Source organism: Xenopus tropicalis, chromosome 8 (genome assembly GCF_000004195.4).
Source record: "Xenopus tropicalis strain Nigerian chromosome 8, UCB_Xtro_10.0, whole genome shotgun sequence".
In the NCBI taxonomy this organism is placed as follows: Eukaryota; Metazoa; Chordata; class Amphibia; order Anura; family Pipidae; genus Xenopus; species Xenopus tropicalis.
The window spans coordinates 44935397-44961454 of record NC_030684.2 but is presented as its reverse complement, the minus strand read 5'-3'; the positions used below and the strand labels follow the sequence as shown (position 1 = coordinate 44961454).

At 40.3% G+C, this 26058-nt stretch overlaps 1 protein-coding gene across 6 annotated transcripts in view; it reads left to right on the top strand.

Annotated features, from left to right (window-relative positions):
- Positions 1 to 26058, top strand: part of gdpd2 (glycerophosphodiester phosphodiesterase domain containing 2) — a 59773-nt gene that overhangs the window by 30080 nt on the left and 3635 nt on the right. For 5 of the 6 annotated variants that reach the window (XM_031891868.1, XM_031891869.1, XM_031891871.1 and 2 more), the window contains 12 exons: positions 1558 to 1679; positions 18276 to 18379; positions 18492 to 18585; positions 21390 to 21449; positions 21604 to 21702; positions 23596 to 23689; positions 24152 to 24297; positions 24411 to 24493; positions 24582 to 24732; positions 24822 to 25043; positions 25290 to 25432; positions 25576 to 25723. In XM_031891868.1, coding sequence (XP_031747728.1) covers positions 1558 to 1679; positions 18276 to 18379; positions 18492 to 18585; positions 21390 to 21449; positions 21604 to 21702; positions 23596 to 23689; positions 24152 to 24297; positions 24411 to 24493; positions 24582 to 24732; positions 24822 to 25043; positions 25290 to 25432; positions 25576 to 25723 — 1466 coding nt within the window. The other variant, XM_031891872.1, reaches the window with a different exon arrangement.

Genomic DNA, 26058 nt, shown 5'->3' with positions numbered 1-26058 from the left:
AATGGAAAAACATTATTAATTGATCATCCAAATACAGTAGGCTAAACCACTTTCATTATAGGATCAGTTTTGTATTAACAAGATACCCTGACCAAAGGCAGCACGCACTCTAAGAGAACAGGAGAGACAGATTAAAGAATATAAAGCTTAAATAGCGTTTATCTTGGTGTGGAATGTGAGCAAAATTATTTGATTTAGATTTATATGTGCATGAAAAATATTTGTTGGAGACAGAATCTAGTAATCCTGAAAGGAAAATAAAATAAAAGTGAGAAAGAAAAGAGAAAATGTGGGTTATACATTTTAGCTTTGGAATCATAACACCCTCCTATGTGCTCATTTCTACAGTTTTTGTTTTGAAACACTTCTTAAGGGAGGAGGAAAGGCTACATCACTGGGGTGTATGCAGGCGAGCGTTCCGTCTTCGATATTTGAGCATGCACAGTAGAGTGAAAAAGTAACTTTAACAAAAAAAAAGTTGTATTTTTCGCTCAACTGAAGAAAGAAGACAGAAAGAAGAGGAGCGCTCGCTTGCATATACTGCGGCTGGTGCAGATACCACCAGGGGTATCAGGTAAGTGATTAGAATCACTGGGGGGTACTCCTTTTCTGCCAAACCAAAGAACCAGGCCGGGACTGGGAGTTAAAATAGGCCCTGGAATTCCAAGTACATAGAGGCCCAAAGAGCCCCCCACCAGCCCACTAAATAGTGACTTTCAGTGGCAGCTTACAGCGGCCCCTCTGGCATTTGCCAGAATCTACAGATTGCCAGTCCAGGCCTGTTTGGCACCCAAGGCAAGGAAGGATATCTGCATCTCCCACCACAGTCTCACCATGCCATTATCCCTGTTCGTAAGAGTTAGTGGTGGGCTCAGATCAGTTGACACAGGAAGGGTAAGGAGAGAAAGGAGTTGGTTTAATGATGACCAGCTCAAATAGTGTTGCTGCTCTGCATACCTCAATAAGCATATTTTCTGGAATTGAGCCCCCCACCCATTCCAAATATAGTTACGCCCTAGGCAGACACCCCTGCTGCTTGGCCTGATTCCTTGAGAGAGTGTTAAATCCTCTTAATTTTTAGTGGTGAGGGAATGCTGTGTGGGGCATGAGGCATGTACATTCTACTATAAGAAGACTTTCATTCAATGCCATACACACATATATATATATAACGACCTGCTTGCTTGATTAAGCCTGTTAGTGCTCCTCATACGTAACTCAATTTCTGTTTTTCAAGTCACATACGTTTCCCCCCCTGTTCTGTCAGTGGGATGTATGGGAAATTAGCTCCCATAATTAGTGAGTAACATACTATTCTTTTAGCTCCTGAGCAGGAGAGAACTATTCCCAAGCCATTTAGAAAAAAATACATGCTCACTAGTGTCACGGAAGATACCTCCCAGTCTAGTCGGACCTGTTCTAAGGAAGCTTGTCACAACCAAGTGAGATTGAGTAACAAGCAGAACAACTCAACTAGAGTATCTTTGCTTGTGCTATCTCTATCTTTACCCTACTGAATATCTCCATATTAAACTTTCCTTCTCTGCACCCCGACAGCTGGCTTTGCAATGGCGTGGGACGGCTTCTGGTCTTCCTGCTGTCTGTGCCTGCAGCGCATCTATGGCTGTAACTGTAGGAAAAATAGAAGAGGCAAACTAAAAGGCACCAAGGGAACCCAGGTAAGCCATTAGCAGATTTCCCTTCTTAATGGTGTTGTTGGCTTTTCCTTTCTTAACTGCTAATATGTATGTTGTGGTTTACAACTTGTAGGTTTCCAGGTAGATCTGATAAAGAGATTTATCATCCACCGTGCCACCATTTTAAACATATAATTTTATTATTCTGCAGCTTGCAGATGGCCAAATTGCACTGATTTGAATGTTAAGGAAGATTGGTTTGTTGGTAGTGGAAAAATATCCTATGTTGTAAATAGGAGCAGCTGTAGGTGCTTTAATGGTTGGACAAATGAAGCCAATAAAATACCATCCACAAAGTTTCTGTGCCAATTTGCTCCTACTATTGTACTGGGCGACAGCAAATTGGCCACACTGCCCATCAATGTGTCTGGGGCCTAACAGAACTGGGACCCACTGGGTTTTCTTCTGGTGCCCTGGTGGGACAGTCCACACGTGGCGTTTTTCCGCTGCGTTTTTTCTAATTCTCTCGGCGGCTGAAAAACGCCCGATATCATCATCCATAGAAATAACTTGAAAAGACGTGAAGCAAACCACACAATGCGGAAATACGCTAGAAAACGCCTTAGCACGGATTTTTCAAGCGTTGGCTAAAATACGCCAGTATTTGCAAAGCAAGCTATTCCTATGTATACGCAAAGGCAGCTGCCAGACCTAGCGGAAATACGCGGCGTTTTTTGCTATTTCGCACTATTAGCACCATGGAAATGGGATTTGCTTACGTCACCAGTACTAGGCTGAAAAACGCCATAGTCAGGGGCTGTGTGGGTTGTGCGGCATTTTTAGGCTGAGAAAAAACGCAGCCTAAAAACGCCACGTGTGGCATCAGCCTTATCTCTGTGACCTTCCATTCCCATTATCATCTTAGCTTCCCTTCTTTGGACATCCTCTGTTTCGGTTACATCCCCATTCTCTGGACACACAGTTTTAAATACACTTAAGGGGGAAGTATTTTTTTTTAAATGCATTTTAATACTTGTATTTGCTTGTTAATATCACAATGAAATAATATGAAGTAAATATGATCTTGCAATGGAATTTCTTTGTTTAATTATAATGTTTGCAGCCATCATTGTAAGCATTTTTAGCACATTGGGGAGTATGCCATGTATTTCTCCCTTGAGAGGTCTTTGCTTTGTGGTTTTATTTTATTTTTAGTGGTGTATTGTAGAAAACAAATAATTATTTTATTTAAAATTAAAAGCCTGGATTGTATAATCTGTTTACAGCTCACATAGAATGTGCTGTTAAAGGAGAAGGAAAGGCTACATCACTGGGGGGTAGGGGTGCCAAAATGTTAGGTACCCCCCAGTGATATAGCCTTTCCTTCTCCTGTAAATAACTGGGTATTACAACACGAGACAAATTTCAGCACTATGCAACAGAGTTTGTATGTCCTTGCTGTCTCTGCTTGGGTTTCCTAAGGGTACTCTGGTTTTTTCTCACACATTTCAGAAACTATTTCTAGGTGGCATTCCCCTTTTATACTAGCTATACTTGCATAGGACTCATCAGTTTAACCGGTAAAATGTGATAAATATCTAAATTACTTTATTCCTGCCCATATATACTAAAAATTGCATCAGATTTATCAAAGACTGTTAAAAAAACCTCTATTTTCCCACTTTAAAATCTTGAGAAATATAATCTAAATGATCATTTTTCCTCCATGCATGGATTTACCATAGATTTGTGCTGTGATATATTTTCTGCAGTGAAAAATTTGGATTCTGGAGAAAAGTTGTAAAAGCTAGAACATCTGGAAAAAACTTTCATAAACTAGAAAATGTTACCAGGAAAAACAATCTGACATTGAATCTTTCTTATTGTGTGTGTTTGTGGGTGTACCTGTGCCATTCAGAGAAACACGAACATGACTTTGTGCAGTTGTAGCAACAGAATCCCCAGAATTCACCACTTTCATTTCTTCAAGGAAACCGAGCAGCTGAAATTTTTCTCAGTCACGTGATCAATTTCTGGAAAGTTTCTGTTGCCTGTTCTGGCTCTGCTTTCTAAACATTCTGATTCCAATCTCTGACATACTGGGCATATTTTGGTCTAAATACATTTGTTTTCTTTTTTAGGGACAATTTGGGCCATATTATAATATTGTAGTCCATGCTGTGTGCACCTGTAACTTTATTGCTGCCACATAGATATCTGCAGCATTCTATTGACTCACAAGGTTTTATTGAGTAATAAATATGGCAGGTGTATGTGATGAGCTGGCAGTTTTTTATGACTTTGCTTTTGTGATAAATTACTCATGGAACCTCTCAGAGTACTGATACTCTGTATCTGGTGTGGAAATCATTGCCACACCACCAGGCAGAATCTCGGCCTACACTCCTGTCAGCTTAATGTTGTGCCTTGCACTTGAAGTCACTGTGTCGGCCTAGGTGCACAGACATGGAGTGGAATTAAGTGGCAAAATGTATACCGGTAATCACGATTGTGCGTTTTGATGTTGAAATCTGCTCTGTGTGTCTGTAAATGGACCAAGGCTATGGGCCGGGTGCTGGCACAGGGAAGGACTGGTGCCGATTATCATTCTGCGTTTATCTGCAGGCCAGGAATCAGCACAGTGTGGCAATAGCCTTTGCTGCAACCATTAAGAAACATATATCTATCACTAGCAAGTTATTGTGCCCCAAGCCAGACTGTCAAAGGAATAAATGATAGTATAAAAGAGAGTTGCTATGAGCCTGCCCATTGGTGCCCTGGGGGTGGGGGGGAGCCAGCAAAACATCAGGATATTTAGCATATTCTTGTGTGGGGGTTTGTCAATCACCAGCTTGGCATGCGGATTTTGGTTAAAAAAAGCACATTTCAGCATTTTTCTTAAAAACTAATGACCGACTTCTTTGCTAAGTTGGGGAACTTTTTTCCTGGCTGAAAATGCATTCCATGTGCCATAAGCCTATAGTTACATTACATTACATTAACATTTATTTATAAAGCGCCAACATATTCCGCAGCGCTGTACAATAAGTGGGTTACATACATTGGACATACAGAGTAACATATAAAGCAACCAATAACCGATACAAGGGGTGAAGAGGGCCCTGCCCAAAAGAGCTTACAATCTACAAATATAGTTACTGCTTTATATATTTTAATTGTTATCAGTTTCTAAATCTGTTTTTAACACTGGCACTACAAGCCTCATTTATGACTGCAAAACATGCAGGCAGGTTAACTAGCTTCTGAGAAAAAGTCAATGTGACATTAGATTGTAAGTTCCACTCTGCAGGGTCGGACTGGGGGGTGCAGGGGAAGTGCCAACAGGGATCAGGCCCAGTCCGACCCTACCACTTTGTAAAACACTGTAAATGTGTCTGAACTATAGAAATAACAGGTACATTATACAAAGCACAAATGCTTGGGACCTGAGTCCCTGAATCTACTTGAAAATCATTTAAATATTAAATAAACCCAGTGGGATTGATTTGTCTCCAATAAGGAATTATTATATCTTAGATGGGATCAAGTACAAGGTACTGTTTTATTATTACAGAGAAAAAGGAAATCATGTTTAAAAATAGGAATTACTTGCTTAAAAGGAACTCAATGGAAGATGGCCTTACCATCATTTGCAGCTTTCTGGATAATGGGTTTCCAGGCAACAGATCCCATACCTTTAGTTTATCCTTATTTATCCTAAGATGCTACTTTTGTGGGTTCATGAAACTCATATTAAACACGGAGAAAGTAAACATTTATGCACAAAAGGAAAAGTTGTTTGCATTGTGCATATTTTTTCAATTAAAGGTTTTATTATGTGCTTTAATTCATTTTGGCACATTTTTAAAAGTGCAACTTGGCTGTGTTTGTGTTCCAAGGCAGCTGTGTCTGACTGACAACATACTCTATATGCTTTGAACACAGCTGGACAGATTCAACCAACAGTTACTGGAAATGACAATACCTGAAGTTCTTTTATCTCAAGACAAAACAAATGCATCCTATTAAACATGGATAGCCATTGTTACTTTCTCAGCTTGACAAATGCTCTTTTTTAGTGTTCATTTCCTGGTGGGGCCTCCTAATACAGCCACCAGCACCCCACCCAAATAATGTTGGAGGTTTAAACTGCTCCATTCTTAGGCAGGCACACAGTCTTTTATCTGTATAAATGTCCTTTATAGCAAACAGTGTATTCTTCTCAAACTACTTACAGTTCTGTGGGGATTTGCTTGCAGATTTCTGGTTACACTCCAACTTCTGACACCATGTCTTGTCCCCTAAATCTGTTCAGGCACCTTGCACTGGCTTTGCAGGAGACTCTGAAGCATGTGGATAAGACAGTGAACCAGATCACAAACTGGTCTTGTAGAGAATAACTTTTACTAAAGGTTAACACAGCAACATATAATAGCACACTGCAAAATGGTGGCTCTTAGACTTCTACACACACAGTACAGGAACAGGAAGAAGAGAACATGTGACCAGCTGCTGTCCCAGGCTTAAGGTAACAGCGCAATATATTACTGTAATAATCTAATGGAAATATCAAAAGATGAAAGAGTAAAGTGGGCCAGTCCTACCCAGATTTGCCTGGTTTTGACCATAGTGCCCAACCATCATAGCCTGTAAGCAGATACAAAGGCTATATAAAGCCAACAAAAGCTGCTAACTAAGGCTGATGCCAGACGAGGCATAGGGAGGATTTTTTCAGCAAGCGGAAAATCGCTTGCTGAAAATTCCGCCCTATGCCTCCTACATGTGCCTGCACCCGAATGAATTGAATACGCTTGGGTGCAGGCATATGTAGCCGAAATACGCATGAAAACGCGAGACTTATTATCTCGCGTTTTCATGCGTATATCGGCTACATGTGCCTGCACCAGAGTGTATCTCATTCATTTGGGTGCAGGCACATGTAGGAGGCGTAGGGCGGAATTTTCAGCAAGCGCTTTTCCGGTTGCCGAAAAAATCAGCCCTATGCCTCGTCTGGCATCAGCCTAAAGCTGGCCATACACGTGGCGATCTGATGATGTTTCGTGCGACCATCGGTCGTCAGATCCGCCACACACCATTCAGGGCTGAATCGGCAGGTAAGGAGGTAGAAACAATAGGATTTCTACCTCCTTCTGCCGATTCAGCGCTGAAGGGAGATTTTGGTCAGGCGCCTTCTATGGCGCCCGATCAAAATTTTCAAACTGGTCCGATCGGCGAGTCGGCCGATATCAGCAGCTTCCTGCGATATCGGTCGACTCGCCGACATACCATATACGCACCGAATATCGTACGAAACAAGGTTTCGTACAATATTATCGGTGCGTGTATGGCCACCTTTAGTGCTTCCACACAGTGGCGTAACTGTAGAAGAAGCAGACCCTGCGGTCACAGGGAGGCCCGGACCGCGGGGTCTGCTTCAAAAAATCCCGCCACTCCTCCACAGCCATTTTCCTACCTGTGGCCAGGAAGAGGGATGCAGCAGGCGTGAGACTCCAGGGGGGGCAGGTGTCCAAGTACGGAGAGGTGTGCACCAGGCCCTTCCAAATATTTTTTTTATAGGGGGGTCCGGCACACCCTAGTTATGCCACTGCTTCCAGACCAAATCAGAAGCTTATTTGGCTGTGTATGGCTCCAGCCAACAGGCCTGCCTGATCAATGTGTGGTCGAAAATCAGGCAGATATTGACCAGGCAGGTTGTGGACTGCATCTGCAGGTTAATGTGGTCCTTGTCCCAGCAGCTTGCATAGCTCCAGTTGTGATCCAGTTGTGATCTTAAATTGCAGATAAGTCCTCAAGGTGGACAATATTGGTAAAAGATTTAAACCAAACAATGGCCAGATTCACTGCAAATATTGGAAATCTGGGTTTTGGCTGGCATTATCACACCAGGGTTCGAATTTCAAAATGGCTTAGTAGCAGCTTAGACATATTTACTGGCAATTCATGATGTGCAGGTTTGAACACGTGGGACCCTGTGGGTTTACCCTTATGTCAGGTGGGTTAGGGCACCATTAAAATTTGGGCACCATTGCGGTTGGCTGCGGGTCAGTGCGGTGAAGTACACTCTTCCTCTGCTCCCCGAAGTTTCCCTATTTTGGTTCCTAAGGTGCATGCAGAAGTAGCAGAAAGATGCAGGTATGGGTTGAATGCAGGTCATACAATGGCAACATTTTGCAGATTTGGATCAGGAATGGCTTAAGGTTTTGTCAGCTAGGGTCAGATCTGGGTTGTGTTTTTCCTGACTTGCATCACTGCTGGCAATCATTCAGTGCACTCAGTTTGGAGAATCCCACTTAGCTTGCACGATGAAGACTTGAGAGATGTGTTTTTTATTTGTTAATAAGCCATATTCTATATAACATATTCTCCTTGTCCCTCGCATGGAACATTCAGCAAGAATTTATTAATATACATTGAGCCTGGGTTTGTGCATGTGATGTAATCACCTGATGAGATTAACATGGGGCTCATGAGATTAGGAGCAAACTAACACATGACTTGTCTTGATCGGTAATGGTACTTGCTTGCAAATCAGACAATATATACCAAGTGGGAAGAGTTTCCAAAAGGGAAACCAATTTAGAAACATAGAGTAAAAAAGAAACCAGTGTTTTTAAACGCAGTAAACTACTTCACACACCTTGCGCACTTAAATCAGCTGTTATAAAAAATCTTCGCTTAACCCTCTTGTGAGTTATTACTATACAATATATATATATATATATATGTATATATATATATATATATATATATATATATATATATATATATATATATATATATATATATATATATATATATATATACAGATTGGACCTCACTGTTGCCACCGTAAATACACACATTTAAACAGAGGGGTGAAATTCTGTAACCTTTCAGGAAGCAAATTGGGGTCAGGCAGTTGTACTCATAAATGTTCAAAGAAATCAGTTCCATAGAAAGTTCCAACAAAAAATTCTCTACATAGTTGCCCCCCCAAAGCACAGTTCTCCTATGACTCTACATGAGATATAGCATGAGCAGATACATTTTATATTTTAATAAAAATCAAATTTCGGAAATTTCGAAAGTCCAATGCACTTCTAAAAGTATCCACGTTGTCCCAAAAATACAATCCTGTGTCTCTATCGGACATCTATTGGGCTTTAGCATGGCAAGGTCCTTAGCATAAACATGCAGAATTACACTACCGCTGATGCATTTTGTCAGTAATTGGCTTCCAAGAGCAATGATGACCCTTGCACAGCTATTCTATAATGTTCCACATGGTTGAAGAAACTTTATTGCTCTATCTGTAGGGACTAAAGGATGAAACTATAAACTATCTCAAAACTATAGTGTTCTCATATAATAAAAAACACTATAGTATGACTATTCTAAAAGTAGATTAAAACCTACATTTAGGCCGTAAGGGGTGCAGTTGTTTACACGTATTTATCCACCAACACTCCCTTGCTAATGTATTATTAAAAAACATCATTCCCTCTCCTTTTCTTTCTGTACTCCTTTTGTCCCATGTCATTTAAGCCATTGGAGAACCAAGGACAACACAAATTATAATCCACAGCAAATTATAGCCTCCCCCAACACAGTCTGAAGTCATTCTGAGATATCTACCAAACTCCATTATTTCTCTATGGCTCTTCTTCAGAGACTCTAGTCCCTACAAAAAACAGAGCTTCCTCTGGTACTCACAGTTGGCTTAAAGAATAACTAAAGCTTAAGTAAAGAAGAAGAACAGAAATGTTAAATTATGTTTTCGCCTTCTGTACCAGCCCAAAGCAACCACAGCCCTTAAGCAATGGAGATCTGAAGCTCTAAAGGTTCCCCCAGTAGCTTCACACCTTCTTTTCTGTAATAACTTTGAAGGTCTGGATCACTACTACTATAGAGATGCTAAACCTTTAGGGTAGTGCAATATGTTTAGAATATAAACACTAGCTTTTTTAGCCATATTCATTTTTAGGGTTTAGTTCTCCTTTTAACTGCTGCTAATTGGTATTAAGCTGACCATGCAGGGGACAATTACATGTGAAGACTGGGCCTCTCACGACATTGCTAAGGCTTAGCAACAGCCTCTAGTCAGCCTGTGCATGGTGTGCTTAGCATTGAATGCCCGATATCTAGCTGATTTATCATGGAGGTTTAAAAGTCCTGTTGCACAAGGACTGGTTTGGCACATTAATGTTGTGTTTACCCAGTGGTTTCAGTCCGATGTAGTAAGAACAAGAGGGAGAAACTCAGTGAGGCTGTTGTAGACTACACCCTCCAGTAACTTGTAGGCAAAGGGCAGAAACAATTGAATAATAGAAGTGATTGGGTAGGGACCCAGTGTGGGTTCAAGATAAGGCATCTGTTTGCCATAGCTATAGAAGTGATTCATAAAACCTTTGTATGATGTGTGATACAGCAAGATTGTAAATCAGATGATATCAGGGATAATCTAAAAGCCCAAGGGGTTTATCCCCTTCCATTCATTATAATACATTTGCTATTTTGGAAATCCACATGTGTGAATATTTGTTTGTACATGAGTATTCCAAAGTTAATAGATCTGCAATATACAAGCTAGCAGTGCAGAAAGGGACAGCTGCAATTACATTTACAAGTAATGTCAAACCCATTGGCATTCTGTGGGTGGGTGTTAAGGGGGTTTCTTCCCTTTTAAAGAAGATCAGTAACCTTTCATGTCAGACAGTGGGAGAACGCTACTGCTCATAGTAAAGATGTTGCCTAAGGCTTTATGGCTTTAACATCTTTTTATTTTCTTGAAACAAGGCAAGCCTCAATTTCAGCTGTGACCTGACCTTAAATTTCCCACCATGGTTGGTTACAGAAAGTCTATTTAGAATGTCATTATAGCATGGTTACAGGGAAATGTCTTATAGAAATATGTCAGAGTACTCTTTCTTTCACTAACTCCACAATTTGTTAAGTGGAGTGGGGGGAGGGCTTGAAGTTATCTTCTGATTTTGGTAATTCAAGCTTTAAATATGCCTGAAATTTACTAAGGCCAGTCTGCAACTAAAGGTGCCATAAACAATGAGATTTTTTCTCCATAAGGACCAATTTCAGTCCGAGATATCCGTCAAGTTATTGTAAGGTTAGTGGGCACCAATCGCACATCTAGTCATTTTTCATCCAACATCAGTCAGAAAATCGGGAGGTTTGAAAATTTTTGTCATTAGCAATGAACTTTGCCCCTTGTCCAACTGTTTCTGGACCAAGCAGATTGCCCTGGGCAACATCACCGGTAATGCTTTACTCCACTTTTTACACAGCATGATAAATATACCTTCAAAAGTAAAGTGATCCAAATTATGGAAAGACCCCTTTTCTGGAAAACCCCAGGTGCTGAGCATTCTGAATAAAGGGTCCCATACCTGTATTACATGTACAAGCATAGATGCATTTTCCAAATAGACCCACTAATATTACTTAAAATGCCTGTTTCGTAACTTGATGAATAATGTAAATTTAACACTTTGCCGGATAATGATACAACTTTTGTGACAATAATGACACTTCATAGCATTATTATCACAACAAGGGGTATCAAAAATATTTAGCCTTATACCTCTGCGTGTTAGCCCTCGGATGAGATGCTGAAAGAGAAACTATGGAGGTCTCCATAAATATGAAATAAATTATATAATATATATATAATATTATGTAATCAACATATTTCACGAAAAATATACTTTTTTAGGAGTATGTGCCATTGGTTTAATACCGGGCAATACGCTCACACACAAACCAAGGGAACACACATGCTAGGTTAATATCAGCCAATGACTGTGTTTTACTCCTACATTGCCCCCCTCCCCTGTGCTTTGGCGTGCATGCGCAGTCTGGGGGGGGGGTGCAATCCGATGGGTCATTGCCCCCACCGCTAATGACAAGCGGCATGGGCAATGGCAAAGAAGGAGGACTAGGGGTAGACAGGAGAGGTTCCTGCCTGGCACCCCCTAATCTTTGCGTCCTAGGCAGCTGCCTCCTCTGCCTACCCCTAGTTCCCGCCCTGATTTGTATTATCTGTACAATATAGCAAATTTGTGCATTTGTTGGGGGGGAAGGATTTAAGAGGATTTAGGCACAAGAGTTTTATTATCATATCACAAAATTTCATTCATTTCAGCATATTCCAGCCCAGACCTCCATTTTAGCAAAAGGCAATAACATTGCCTCAGGCTGCACTTTACCGGGACTTGGTTATCTTCTGTTTAACATAGCATCCCCCTAACTATAATGAAATATAACAAAGTCCCTGACACAAAACAAGCTGCCCTCTTATTATTGTTTTAGATACCTGGGACTGAGGTTTAACCTTCATTTGACCATTGGTTGGCAGTTAGAATCAGTATTGTATTCCAGATATGAATCATACCTTTCCGGCTTAAAACTCACTGACAAACCACACAATTACCTGAGTGACATGCCAAACCTTGTACAAAATTGGAACTATAATCTTGTTTCTTCAAACAGCTTATTATAAGTTAACAGAAGAATGTTACTCTTGCCCTTCTATACCTCTGAGCCCTGGAACAACCTGCCCAGCAACATTAAACCCTGTTCTTAAACATTTAACATATTTTTGTGATTTAAAAAAAAATAGTTACGATAAATATAAAAGATAATATGATGTTTGATCTTAATATGTACTTATCATGTTAAAAATGGATATAATCTCTTTTTAGATGCTTGCTACTCTGCCGAGCAAATACCATGCTTTTCATAAAGGGGCAGTATACTTTGCTGTTCAGCATAATATTAATTAAAGGTTTTCATACTCACCTATTGGTGTACACATTGCATATATAAAAATTAAAAGTGCTTTCAAATTCCAATTTCATGGTTATTCAGAGCAACTGTGGGAAGGCAGATAATCACGTTACCATGCACAAATAAACCATTTTTTTTAAAGTTACTCAGCTCATTACAGGGAATGGGTAATGGAACACCTTTAGTCCTATAAAAGAAAATATGGATTTTTATTTTAATTAAAGGAATAGACAAAATGTTTACAGTGACACTTTTGGAAAAGGATTCCCCATTGAGAATGATATGCTCGGGGTAAAGTCATTTCCCTTCGGCACTAAACACATACACCATGTTATCATGCTTCCTCTGTAAGCGATCGTTGTGGATCATTGATCACGTATGGACATTAACATAAAAGCGGACTCTGTGAGATTGGGACTCCCTGATCTCATGTGAAGAATTGGGGAGACTTACAGCATTGAATACATTTAATTTAAAAGCAATACATTGCTATGATTGCAGCCCAGCAACTTTTATTTACTTTATGACCTTACCACCCTTCCCATCCCTGCCATCACCCAGACAGTGTTTCATCCCCTGAAGTGATGCTGCCCCCTCCCCCTACACGCTTAACTTTACTGTGCTTAAGAGGAGCCCACGTCACTAGTGCAGAGAGCGCAATTGCACTCTCTGCACTAGAAAAGCTGAAATTCTGATGTGAAGAAATTGAATTTTTTACCCTTAATGTTACCAGGAGAGTGTTTTGTTTTTTTTTTGCTGCCCCTGGTAACTTGCGGGGCGCTACCACCTAAGGAAAGTTTCTCAACTTGCCTAATTGCTGGCGCGCCCTTGCCCTTGCATCTTTGCACTGATAATGCTTGAAAGCTATAAAGATTGACTGCTCAGTGTCAGACTGGCTCGTTTGCATTCCAACCAAACACCTTAGGCCATGTACCATTCTGCAAAATTGTTTAATTGTTTTGCACCTCCCTCTCTTAACTCTCCGTGTAAGGCTAATGTCAGACGAGGTGTCTGGCGTATATTTTCGGCAAGTTGAAAATCGCTTGCCGAAAATATCGCCATCCGTCTCCTACCTGCGCCTGCACCCGAATGAGTGGACTACACTCGGGTGCAGGCACATGTAGCCAATATCCGCATAAAAACACAAGGCTTTGCATTCTCTTGCCTTTTTATGCGTATTTCAGCTACATGTGCCTGCACCGAGCGTATTTCATCATTCAGGTGCAGGCACAGGTAGTAGATGGATGGCAATATTTTTGGCAAGCTTGCCGAAAATATAGCCAGACGCCTCGTCTGACATTAGCCTTATGCTGGCCACCTTGCTCTTATATGTTTTTGATTAGGACACAAGTTTTCCATCCAGGTAATATGTTTCCTAGTCCATAGGCTGTAGGAATCTTAGTCAAAATAAAAGTGGCAAGATCATCAGTTAGCAAAATGTAGCAAAATCCAAATATATCACGTGAACTGCTTTGCCCTAAATCAGTTTGCCAGTTCCTAATCTTATTACTTGAGAATTACTGATTTTTCCTAAGAATTACATGCTGACTCGTATTTTTAGTTTAAAACAATCAAGCTGAGTGTGTAACCTTAAATAGGGGCCCCTTGCCCTGAATTGCTGGTGCACTGGGAGCCTTTTATTTAAAGGAGGGTGGCAGTTAGAGCTAGATTAGCTATTTGGTTCTTTGTGGGGCCACTACAATTCTTATGGCTGTAATATTAGTACAGCATAAAGAAAAAACAAGGGCTTTCCCCACACTGCTTCTATATTCAGTCTCCTGATAATATGGCACTAGTGCAGCACAAATCTACTAGTATTGTACAATTCATTAAAGGGATTGCTCACCTTTAAATTAACTTTTAGTATGACGTAGAGATAGTTACATAGTTACATAGTTACATAGGGTTGAAAAAAGACCAGTGTCCATCAAGTTCAACCCATCCAAGTAAACCCAGCACACCTAACCCACACCTACCAATCTATACACTCACATACATAAACTATAAATACAACCACTAGTACTAACTGTAGATATTAGTACAGGTATAGGACCCATTATCCAGAATGCTCGGGACCAAGGGTATTCCGGATAAGGGGTCTTTCCGTAATTTGGATCTCAATACCTTAAGTCTACTAAAAAATCAATAAAACCTTAATTAAACCCAATAGGACTGTTTTGCATCCAATAAGGATTAATTATATCTTAGTTGGAATCAATTACAAGGTTCTGTTTTATTTCTACATAGAAAAAGGAAATCAGTTTTAAAATTCTGAATTATTTGATTAAAATGGAGTCTATGGGAGACGGGCATTCCGTAATTCGGAGCTTTCTGGATAATGGGTTTCCGGATAAGGGTTCCGATACCTGTATCACAATAGCCTTGGATATTCTGATTGTTCAATAACTCATCCAGGCCCCTCTTAAAGGCATTAACAGAATCTGCCATTACCACATCTCTAGGAAGGGCATTCCACAGCCTCACTGCCCTCACCGTGAAAAACCACCTACGCTGCTTTAAATGGAAGCTCCGTTCCTCTAATCTAAAGGGGTGCGTTGATTGTTTTTATGGGAAAAAAGAACATCCCCCATCTGCCTATAATCCCCTCTAATGTACTTGTACAGAGTAATCATGTCCCCTCGCAAGCGCCTCTTTTCCAGAGAAAACAACCCCAACCTCGACAGTCTCACCTCATAGTTTAAATCTTCCATCCCCTTTTACCAGTTTAGTTGCAGTCTCTGCACTTTCTCCAGCTCATTAATATCCCTCTTAAGGACTGGAGCCCAAAACTGCACCGCATACTCAAGGTGAGGCCTTACCAGGGACCTATAAAGGGGCAAAATTATGTTCTCATCCCTTGAGTCAATGCCCTTTTTTATACAAGACAGCATTTTATTTGCTTTAGTAGCCACAGAATGACACTGCCTGGAATTAGACAACTTGTTATCTACAAAAACCCCTAGATCCTTCTCCATTAAGGATACCCCCAACACACTACCATTCAGTAGATAGTTTGCGTTTATATTATTTCTACCAAAATTGAGATTCTGAGGCAATTTGTCATTGGTCTTCATTGTTTATTATTTGTGGTTTTTGAATTATTTAGCTTTTTGTTCAGCAGTTTGGAAATTCAGCAACTATATGGTTGCTAGAGCCCAGTTTAACCTAGCAACCAAGCAGTGGTCTAAAAGAAACACTGGAATATGAACAGAGGAGGGCCTGAATAAAAAGATAAGTAATACGCTTCCCATACCAGTCAGCTGAACTGAAGAAGTTGCTCAGATGAGTAGTAAAACTCAGCAAGTCCTGTTGCTCTAGATTTACTTATACAGACATGGGACCTGTTATCTAGAATGCTCGGGACCTGGGGTTTTCCTGATAAGGGGTCTTACCATAGTTTGGGTCTCCATACCTTAAGTTTGCTGACAAACTATTTAAACACTAAATACACCCAACATGGTTGTTTTGCCTTCAATAAGGATTAATTATATCTTAGTTGGGATCAGTATAAGGTACTGTTTTATTATTACACAGAAAAGGAAAATAAGTTTTCTTATAGTGGTCTATGGGAGATGGCCTTCTTATAATTGGGAACTTTCTGGATAATGGGTTTCCAGATAAAGGATCCCATATCTGTACTACATATCAAATCATGCTGCATCCCACAGACATAGCAAACTCAGTATGAGACAGAATAAAGAAACCCAGCAGTGGCTCACCAATATTTAAAGTTCCAAAGACTTTATGAAAGTTCCGTGAGCAACTGCTGAGATTCTGTGTTCTGTCTCATACTAAGTGAAGTATCTGTGGAATAGAGCATGATTTGATATTTGTAATGAGGTTTTAATGGCCATGCCAAAGTGTTAAGGAGTCTTTTTTGACCGTATAATCATTACTCTGATGTGGCCATATTTATTTACATATTTATATATATTTTTTTCTATTTAACTGGGTACTATTTTGTTCCTTTTTCCATTAAGTTTTATTTTTGGGTAATAATATTCCCATGTAGATTAAGCTTGAAGTGTGCTTTCTAAATAATTATTTATACCATATTTATAAATATTAAGTCACCACCCTTTGTGGTAAAGCATTTTTAGCTTGCCATTGTCTTTATATGTGTGCTTTTTTATAGTACAGGTATGGGATCCCTTATCCGGAAACCCGTTATCCAGAAAGTTCTGAATTACGGAAAGGCCAGCCCGTAGACTCCATTATAAGCAAATAATTCGATTTTTTTTTTAATTATTTCTTTTTTCTCTGTAATAATAAAACAGTACCTTGTACTTGAGCCCATCTAAGATATAATTAATCCTTACTGGAGGCAAAACAATCTTATTGGGTTTACTCAATATTTAACTAATTTTTTATCAGACTTAAGTTATGGAGATCCAAATTACGGAAAGATCCCTTATCTGGAAAACTCCAGGTCCCGAGCATTCTGGATAGCAGGTCCCATACCTGTACATGCTAATTTTTTATGTTGAATGCAAAAAAGGATATATTTTGCACATATGGATGACTTTTGCTCAGGTGTAGGGTTTCTCTATGTTTTTCCTTTTTGTTTGGTTCAGTATTTGTCACCCAGGATTCTTCTGCTCGATTTCTATGGTAAATTGGTATAGGTTTAAAGAGGACCTGTCACCCTAAGAAATAATTCCAAATTGTTTTCTATTGCGTTTGTCAAGTAAAATAAACTTCACATACACTATAAAAATTATTTTAATCTTCTTCTTCAGCCTTGGAATTCACAATTGCAGCAAGAAGACAGTCACCTGTTATTATGGCAAGCTTTGTATCTTGCCAAAATCTTGTTTCTGTGCCACTATGGGATTTTTAAATGCTTTTATAATGGTTATGGATGTGTTAATAAAAAAATGAGTTTGGGTTTCATGTTTAATTTAAAAAAGGACTTTTATTATACAGCTTTTTATACCTGGGTGACAGGTCCACTTTAAATATTGTATATGCTGTAATTTTGGGACTGGATGATTTTTTTTTGTTTGTTTTTTTCTAAAACCAAAAATCTAGGTTCTCACTATGTCCATGTTTTATGAAATGTCTAGCTACAGGCAACTTTCTTATGGTAGATCACTGTCTTGATTTATGACGTGCTTTCCCCCACATAGCTGAGTCCATGTAGGCTGACCAAGACATAGATTGCAAACTTCATAAGAGAAATATTAATTGTGTGCTGTGTCAGTTTTGATTACTTTATACCACTTGTCCACATGTTGTTGTGATTAGACTTGTGGACTATGACCTGCAATACAAATGTACTTACAAGCAACACGTATACACTCACCCCTGAGTAAACTGCACCCAGTGTATGCCCCTACCTCCAATAGTATTATGAGAAAGAATGGCAGAAAAACAGAAGTGATAAGAACAAGAAATCTAAAAAACATATATCAGCATCTGTTATTTATATAATAATCTATCCATGTGGTCTGATGTACATAGGAAAGCCCCAAAATATACTACAAGTTCAAATAGGAAAACTGTATAAAGATATATACAGTTGATACACTGGTGATACATATGAATAAAGGATAATTCTTCACAAGAGCTGGAGTAGGGGTCCATTGCATCAAAATAAATAAATAAATATATAATATATATATATTTATTTTTTTTGCACAAAAATCCCTGTGAGTGCTGTCACATCCTACAAGAAATGCCTATTGATTTTATGCACTAGCACCCAGGTATTATCTTAAAGTGAATGGTGTGCTGTTTAAAGACTGTGTATATATAATCTGCAAATACAATACTTAAAGATTCTTTATCATATGTCCTTACACATAATATTTATGAAATATATATTTATCTATATAGTGTGAGTGCATCTGGGTTCTGCTGCTTCTCCTGGTTTTCTTCTTCACACTGATTTGGATGCTGATCACCCTCACCCTGGGAAATGACATGCACAACTTCAACGAGTGAGTATAAAGGACTATGGTTTGGATCGCTGCTCCTGTGTATCCTGTCATTGTATTCAAGTCTCTTTTGGTCCAGTTCAGTATTCATAAAGCACCACTCTTGTTCCTGCAGGGAGGTATTCCGCTTTGCAGGCATTTGGCTGGACTGGTCTGTTGTCTTTCTCACAGTGGCAGCTGTGCTTCTCACATACTGTGGCATCCTTATGGTAAGGGGATAGGGGGTACTATTAGAGAAGTAGTGAAAATTGCTAGAGGTCCAAGAAATACATAATTGCTTTTAATGCTCCAGCACCTTTCTGTAGCAGTCCCTTTCATAGTATTTATAGAGGGAATAGTTTACCCCCTGTTGCAAATGATAAAGAATATTAAAAATAAATAAAACATAAGGCTATTACAAAGGCATTCTGTAATCATATAATGGCGCAAGGCTGTGCATCATGGGCAAAAATTAGGACAATGTGTGTTGTGTCAGCGGCTGTTAAATTACATCCTGCAGTGCCCCATGAAAGTGATAGAAGTTGTACCTCAGTGACTAATGAAAGGGCAGCATATTGTGAAATTATTAATAGTGTTACTTTAACCATCATGTCCAATTATACCTGCTATCTCACTGCCACAGTCCCTTCCCAGAGGCTATTATCCCCACTGCTACTATAGGCACCATCTCTCCCTACTATACCTGCTATCCCACAGCCACAGTCCCTTCCCAGAGGCTATTATCCCACTGCTACTATAGGCACCATCTCTCCCTACTATACCTGCTATCCCACAGCCACAGTCCCTTCCCAGAGGCTATTATCCCCCACTGCTACTATAGGTACCATCTCTCCCTACTATACCTGCTATCCCACAGCCACAGTCCCTTCCCAGATGCTATTATCCCCCCACTGCTACTATAGGTACCATCTCTCCCTACTATACCTGCTATCCCACAGCCACAGTCCCTTCCCAGATGCTATTATCCCACTGCTACTATAGGCACCATCTCTCCCTACTATACCTGCCATCCCACAGCCACAGTCCCTTCCCAGATGCTATTATCCCACTGCTACTATAGGCACCATCTCTTCCTACTATACCTGCTAACCCACAGCCGCAGTCCCTTCCCAGAGGCTATTATCCCCCCACTGCTACTATAGGCACCATCTCCCCCTACTATACCTGCTATCCCACAGCCACAGTCCCTTCCCAGATGCTATTATCCCACTGCTACTATAGGCACCATCTCTTCCTACTATACCTGCTAACCCACAGCCGCAGTCCCTTCCCAGAGGCTATTATCCCCCCACTGCTACTATAGGCACCATCTCCCCCTACTATACCTGCTATCCCACAGCCACAGTCCCTTCCCAGAGGCTATTATCCCCCCACTGCTACTATAGGCACCATCTCTCCCTACTACACCTGCTATCCAACAGCCACAGTCCCTTCCCAGAGGCTGTTATCTCACTGCTACTATAGGCACCATCTCTCCCTACTATACCTGCTATCCCACAGCCGCAGTCCCTTCCCAGAGGCTATTATCCCCACTGCTACTATAGGCACCATCTCTCCCTACTATACCTGCTATGCCACAGCCACAGTCCCTTCCCAGAGGCTATTATCCCACTGCTACTATAGGCACCATCTCTCCCTACTATAACTGCTATCCCGCAGCCACAGTCCCTTCCCAGAGGCTATTATCCCCCCACTGCTACTATAGGCACCATCTCTCCCTACTATACCTGCTATCCCACAGCCACAGTCCCTTCCCAGAGGCTATTATCCCCCACTGCTACTATAGGCACCATCTCTCCCTACTATACCTGCTATCCCACAGCCACAGTCCCTTCCCAGAGGCTATTATCCCCCCACTGCTACTATAGGAACCATCTCTCCCTACTATACCTGCTATCCCATAACAACAGTCCTTTTTCACAGGCTATTATACCCACTGGATCTGCACTACCTGTAGAGTCAAGAACAGTTGGAATGTTACTAAGTATTTCCACAATTTACCTGCCTACATCTGTTGCCCCACTTTGTTCAAACCCCAGATTTTCCCTTCTTAGATCCCCCTAAAGATATAGCAAATAAGAGGAAGTTGTGCTCACCACTAAATTTTAAACCATTAGGAAGGGGTGCAATGTGGCTGTGACCGCAAAATGTATACAGACAGCAACAAGAGACCCTCTGCACTCACCCATTATCTGTATATATATATATATATATATATATATATCAATTATATATATCAATCCAAATGGTGTCCCCACTCCAAAGCTCAATATTCTGCGGGGTGCTAGCCAAAATTATGTATATATATATTTTATTGTTATTGGTACTTTTTATTACTTATCTTTCTGTTTAGTCCCTTCTGTATTCATATTGCCAACTTTTGTTTAAACCACTGTCTGGTCGCTAGGGTAAATTGCAACATAGAAACCAGTTAGTTGCTAAAATGCCAAACTGGAGAGCTGCTGAACAAAACCCTAAATAACTGAAAAACCATAAAAAAATAAAAATTGAAGACCACTTGCAAATTGTCTTAGAATATCAATATCTACATCACACTGATTTGAAGGATGCAGGTTTGCCATCATTTCTGAAGATGCTGGGAACCTACATTGCAAGTCCTGAATTGAGGACACCAACAGAGAAGTACAGAAAGTAGATCTGTTTCTTAGTGGGTCATAGTGTCTGGGCATATCAGGGTGTGAGATGACTTGTTGCTTCTTGTCTTCTGGGGAAAAAAGGTATGTCTACCTTTATAAAAAATCCGGAAAGTTTAGATTTTTTAAATGTCACGTAAAAGTGCTGTGTGATACAGATCAAGGACAGTGGAGTGACTTAGGTTTCAGATTGTTTATAATTGCATATTGTCATGTGCTCTTTCCTATTGCCCGGTGTGCTTCTCCAGGCATTAGGGTCCCTTTAGCTTGCAGTAAGCGTGCTGTAACACTGCCATCTGCTGGGGCCATATCAGAAAGCTCAATGTAAAACTTTCAAACTTTTACATCTCATTTTATAGCTGCTCTCATTCTGCCTTGTCCTATGTGGGCTGCCAATTCAGCTGCACTGGTGCCATAAGGTGAGTAATATATTATATAGATATATATGTATATATCCTTCTGCTTTAGTTTCCTCCCTTCTTTTCATTGTGTTGTTCTGTTCTGTGAGCCACTTTGTCCCCTTTCCTCTATAGTTCCACTAAGGGCAGATATCATGTCACTTTCCTCCTTCAGGTTCTCTTTCTTCTCAGCGCCATTGTGATCATTCTCCTATGCGTTGGTCTTTCTCTGAAGTGGAGAGAAGAATGGCAAACAGCATATATCTACATGCAGGTACAATCCTTCCCTTAGCATCTCCTGCCCCCTAGCAGTGCAATGATGTATAACCAGTATCTACAAACTATTGGCAAGTCACTCATTTTCTTGTTTATAAAGAGTATAGACAGATGCAGTCTATATTTTGCTGGGGACTGAGTCCCATACACCATATAGCATACTTATATTGATGACATATTGGGTTGTGTTTATAGTCTGCGCATTGATTCCTATCTAGAGAATCCAGCAAATCATTTCATGCAGAGAGCAGGGAACCATTAATCACTATAGTATTTGCACATTCCAAAAGAAGCTTAATGAATTGACTTGGCAGTAAAAGTAAAAATTACCATGGACCAATCAAGGGTAATGGATTTGATTTAGAAATATCAAAATATTCACTAAATGTATGAACACATGCTGTCCACTATACTGGCACTATTTCATTGGAGTCTGTGGATGAATGTGTATTTAAATAGCACTGCTAAATTTCTTTTGACAATAAATCCAAGTTCATTTTTTATATCTTTTTATTTCTCTGAAGTCTCAGAAGGACACAGGAGACCTGTAGGGTAAACCTCCATCCTGCAGGAGGCAGGACACTTGACGAACATAAAAAGAGGCTTGCCTGGACTACTCCAGCTTTACTCTAGCACTTCCTCTTTGCCTTCAGTTTTTTAATGGTCTTGTCCACAGGACGCTTGATAATTCTCATTCTCATGGTTTTCTTTTTTGCCATAGTCCTCCAGTTTGGAATTTACACTTATCTGGTTGCTGAGGGCCTACTCACCCTAGCAACCAAGCAGTAGGCTAATACATCCAGTACTTAGACGCTTAATAGGAGAGAGCCTGAGCAGCAAAGTGTTAAAGAAAAACTACATTGCCAGAATGAATACTTAACCAACAGTTTATTTTATGTTAAGTAGTCTATTAAATAATCTTGCAAATTAGGTTTTTAAATGGCTAAATATTGCCATGTGCTGAAAAAATTTCAACTTCTGTGTTTATGTGACAAAAAGTCATGTGATTTTTAGGATTCGGTTCGGCCAGGAGCGTGGATTCATCCGAATCCTGCTGAAAAAAGCCGAATCTTGGCCGAATCCGGAACCGAATCCTGGATTTGGTGCATCCCTACTAAAAAGTATATATTTATGAAAATGGTTTATTTAGATGAAGCAGGGTTTTACATATGAGTGGGTTAATGTGATATATTTTATAGAGACATACATTGTTCGGGGGTAAAGTTTTCCTTTAAAATAGTGTAAAAATAATAATCCATCCTTAGAGAGGGTTTGCTTTCTGGCATCTGGCCATTACTGGCTCTGGCACAGAGAAAGGCAGAACCAAATTAGTGCACATAGAAATAACCAAAAACTTCTAGGGAAGTGAAATGTGGGGTGGGGTAGTGGCAAAAGAAAGCTGGAGACAGTGTTGGACTGGGATGCCGGGGCACCGGAAAAAAACCCAGTGGGCCCTGGCAGCCCAGACCCATACACCTCGTGGCACTCCCGCGATCCTTTGTCTCCCTCCCCCGACACACCACTTTGATGTGAAGGCAGCAGGGGCCATTGGGGAGGTGCCACACCAAAGTGTTGACATTTTTCTCCCATGCGGAGCAATGGGGACCTCTTCCCACTGCTCCATATTCGAGTCTAAAATTCCGCACTCGTGGGGGAAGGAGCTGTTCGCGCATGCATGGCAGGGGGAGGAAGAGAAGGAAAAAAGAGAAATTAGACATTGGGGGTGAAAGAAAATGTAGAGAGGAGAGTAGAGTGTGGAATGGAAAGAAAATTAATATTAGCAGTGGGTTGGGTTATTATAGTGAGGATATGTGAATTATCAGCAGCAGCAAGAGAATACAGATGGCCCTTTTCTAACTGATTTTTTTTTCTCCCATTCATACATTTTCAGGCAACACTACCATTTCTGCACATAGGAGCTGTGATCGGGGTATCTGCTCTGGCCTGGGTCCTTGCTGGGTATTACTGGAGAACAAAAACTGGGGGTAAGTTCTGCAGCTTCAGAAGGATACTGGAAGGTTGAGGTTGGTGGTTGTCTTACGAAAAAGAGTAAGAATGGAGACAGTGTGTTTGAATGGTATTTGAATTATTTCCCTTCTTCTTCTTCTAATTCTTTGCAGCCAAAAAAACTATTGCTGAGGCTACCATTTTATTGTTATTAATACTTTTTTCATTGTTCATCTTCCTATTCAGGCCCTCTCCTATTCATATTCCTGTCTCTCATTCAGACTGCTCCCTGATTGCTAAGGTGATTTGGACCCTAGCAACCAGTTAGTCGCCAAAAAAACTGGAGAGCTGTTGAACAAAAATTGAAATAATTAAAAAAAAACAAAAAAGTACAAGTAATAAAAAATAAAGACCAATTGCAAATTGCTAATGCAATGAGAACAACCCTAAAAATATTAATGTATTTATACTAGTTTTTTTCTCTCTTCCTACTCATGCAGTACTGAAATACCTCATTCTGACAGTTTACATAATCCTTCTCGGTGCTCTCTATCCCCTTCCTGTCTATATCACTTCTCCCTGTGTGCTGAAGTCATCGGATCTGCCACCCAAGCCAGGCCTCATAGGACATCGTGGGGCACCAATGGTGAGTTCTGGGGGGTGACATAAACTTTATGATGGAAAGAGTAATGGCGGGTAGAATTATAATACATTTCAGTGTAAGATATGGGGCACTTTCATGCCTTTAGTGTTTTTCAGCTGGCTCCTGAGAACACATTGATGTCTTTTAATAAAACGGTGGCCTCTGGGATTAAGGTTTTTGAGACAGATGTTGCAATAAGGTAAGAAGCCAATCTGAGCATCATCTGATTATCTGAAGCAGCTTCACAGCCGTTTGCAGAACCTTATTTGTTTTGCACTCTGTTACAGTCAGGATGGAGTCCCATTCCTTATGCATGATAGCAAGCTGCTCCGCACCACAAATGTAAGAGAAATATTCCAAGAGCAATCGCAATATAATAGCACCAACTTTACATGGGCCAACCTCCAGAAGCTCGATGCAGGCAGTTGGTACCTTGAGGTAAAGCCATTCTCTGTTCTTTACTTCCCACATTCCTCTTCTGTTAGCCTTGCCTCCATCACCCTTATTGTTTACTGTATCCCTTCTAGAAAGATCCATTCAAGACTGTGAGTGTTTTAACTCCACAAGACCAAGAGGAAGTACGGAGGCAAAAAATTCCTGCTCTACAGGAAGTCCTAAAAGAAGCAGAAAAGAACAACATATCTATAATATTTGACCTGTATGTGCCTCCCGAGGACCACCCATACAACGATAGCTACATCGATATTACTCTGGAGACCATCTTTAACTCATCAATCCGGCCAGAGTTAGTAAGTCTGTAGACAGAAGGTGTTGCCTCTTATGGAATTTCCTACCCAGATGTGTATTTGATTTTATGGGCAATTAAGTTTAAGGGATGGCATTGTGGCCATGTTTAGTACAACCAGATTTTTCTTATACATCCCAGAACCATTACTGCAAGAAATGTTTTTATTGCAGAAACTGGACAGACAGATTGAGTCTTTGGTGTTTCTGGACCTTTAAATTACTCAGCCACCTACTCCTGTGTTCCTCAGATTCTTTGGCTACCAGACGAGCAGAGGGAGGAAGTCATAGCGAGGGCTCCAGGTTTCCGTCAGATATTTGGACCTCTGAAGCAAGAAAATTATACATTGGAAGCAGTGAATATGCCATATAATCTGAGCTTGGAGAAGATCCGGTATAGCAGTCTTTCCTAAATACTCTGTACCTTGCTTAACTTGTCACTCAACAACTCACTCACCCCCCCCCCATCTCTGTCTCATTTGCTTTTATTCTTGTTTTGTCATGTTAATCTGTGTTTTTTTGTTTCTTTGTCCAAAGCTCATATAGGCAGAAAAACATATCTGTGAATCTCTATGTGGTTAATGAACCTTGGTTGTTCTCCTATGTTTGGTGTGCTGGAGCCACATCGGTCACCTCCAATGCATGCCACCTTCTGAAGAACATTCAGCGGCCTCAGTGGGTTCTAGTAAGTAGAATTTGTATCTTCCTGGGACAAACCTATGTAGTTTCACACATTATATGTATATTCTGCTGTATGTATACTGAAACATATAAAGAAATAAATGACTCTGAGAGAAAACTGTGGTTTAAATTTCTGCCTGGTTGTTAGGGAAGGTTGGGCCCTAGCAACCAGGAAGTTATTTAAAGACAGATTCATAGGAGAGGGTCTTGAGTAAAAAGATAATTGAAAAATAACGTGACAAATTTACCCTAAGAATTGATCTGGTTTCTGGAATTAGTAAGCCTGACAGTCACATTGGATCAGATCTATGAGCCCCCAAAAAATCCTTGGTTTTCTAT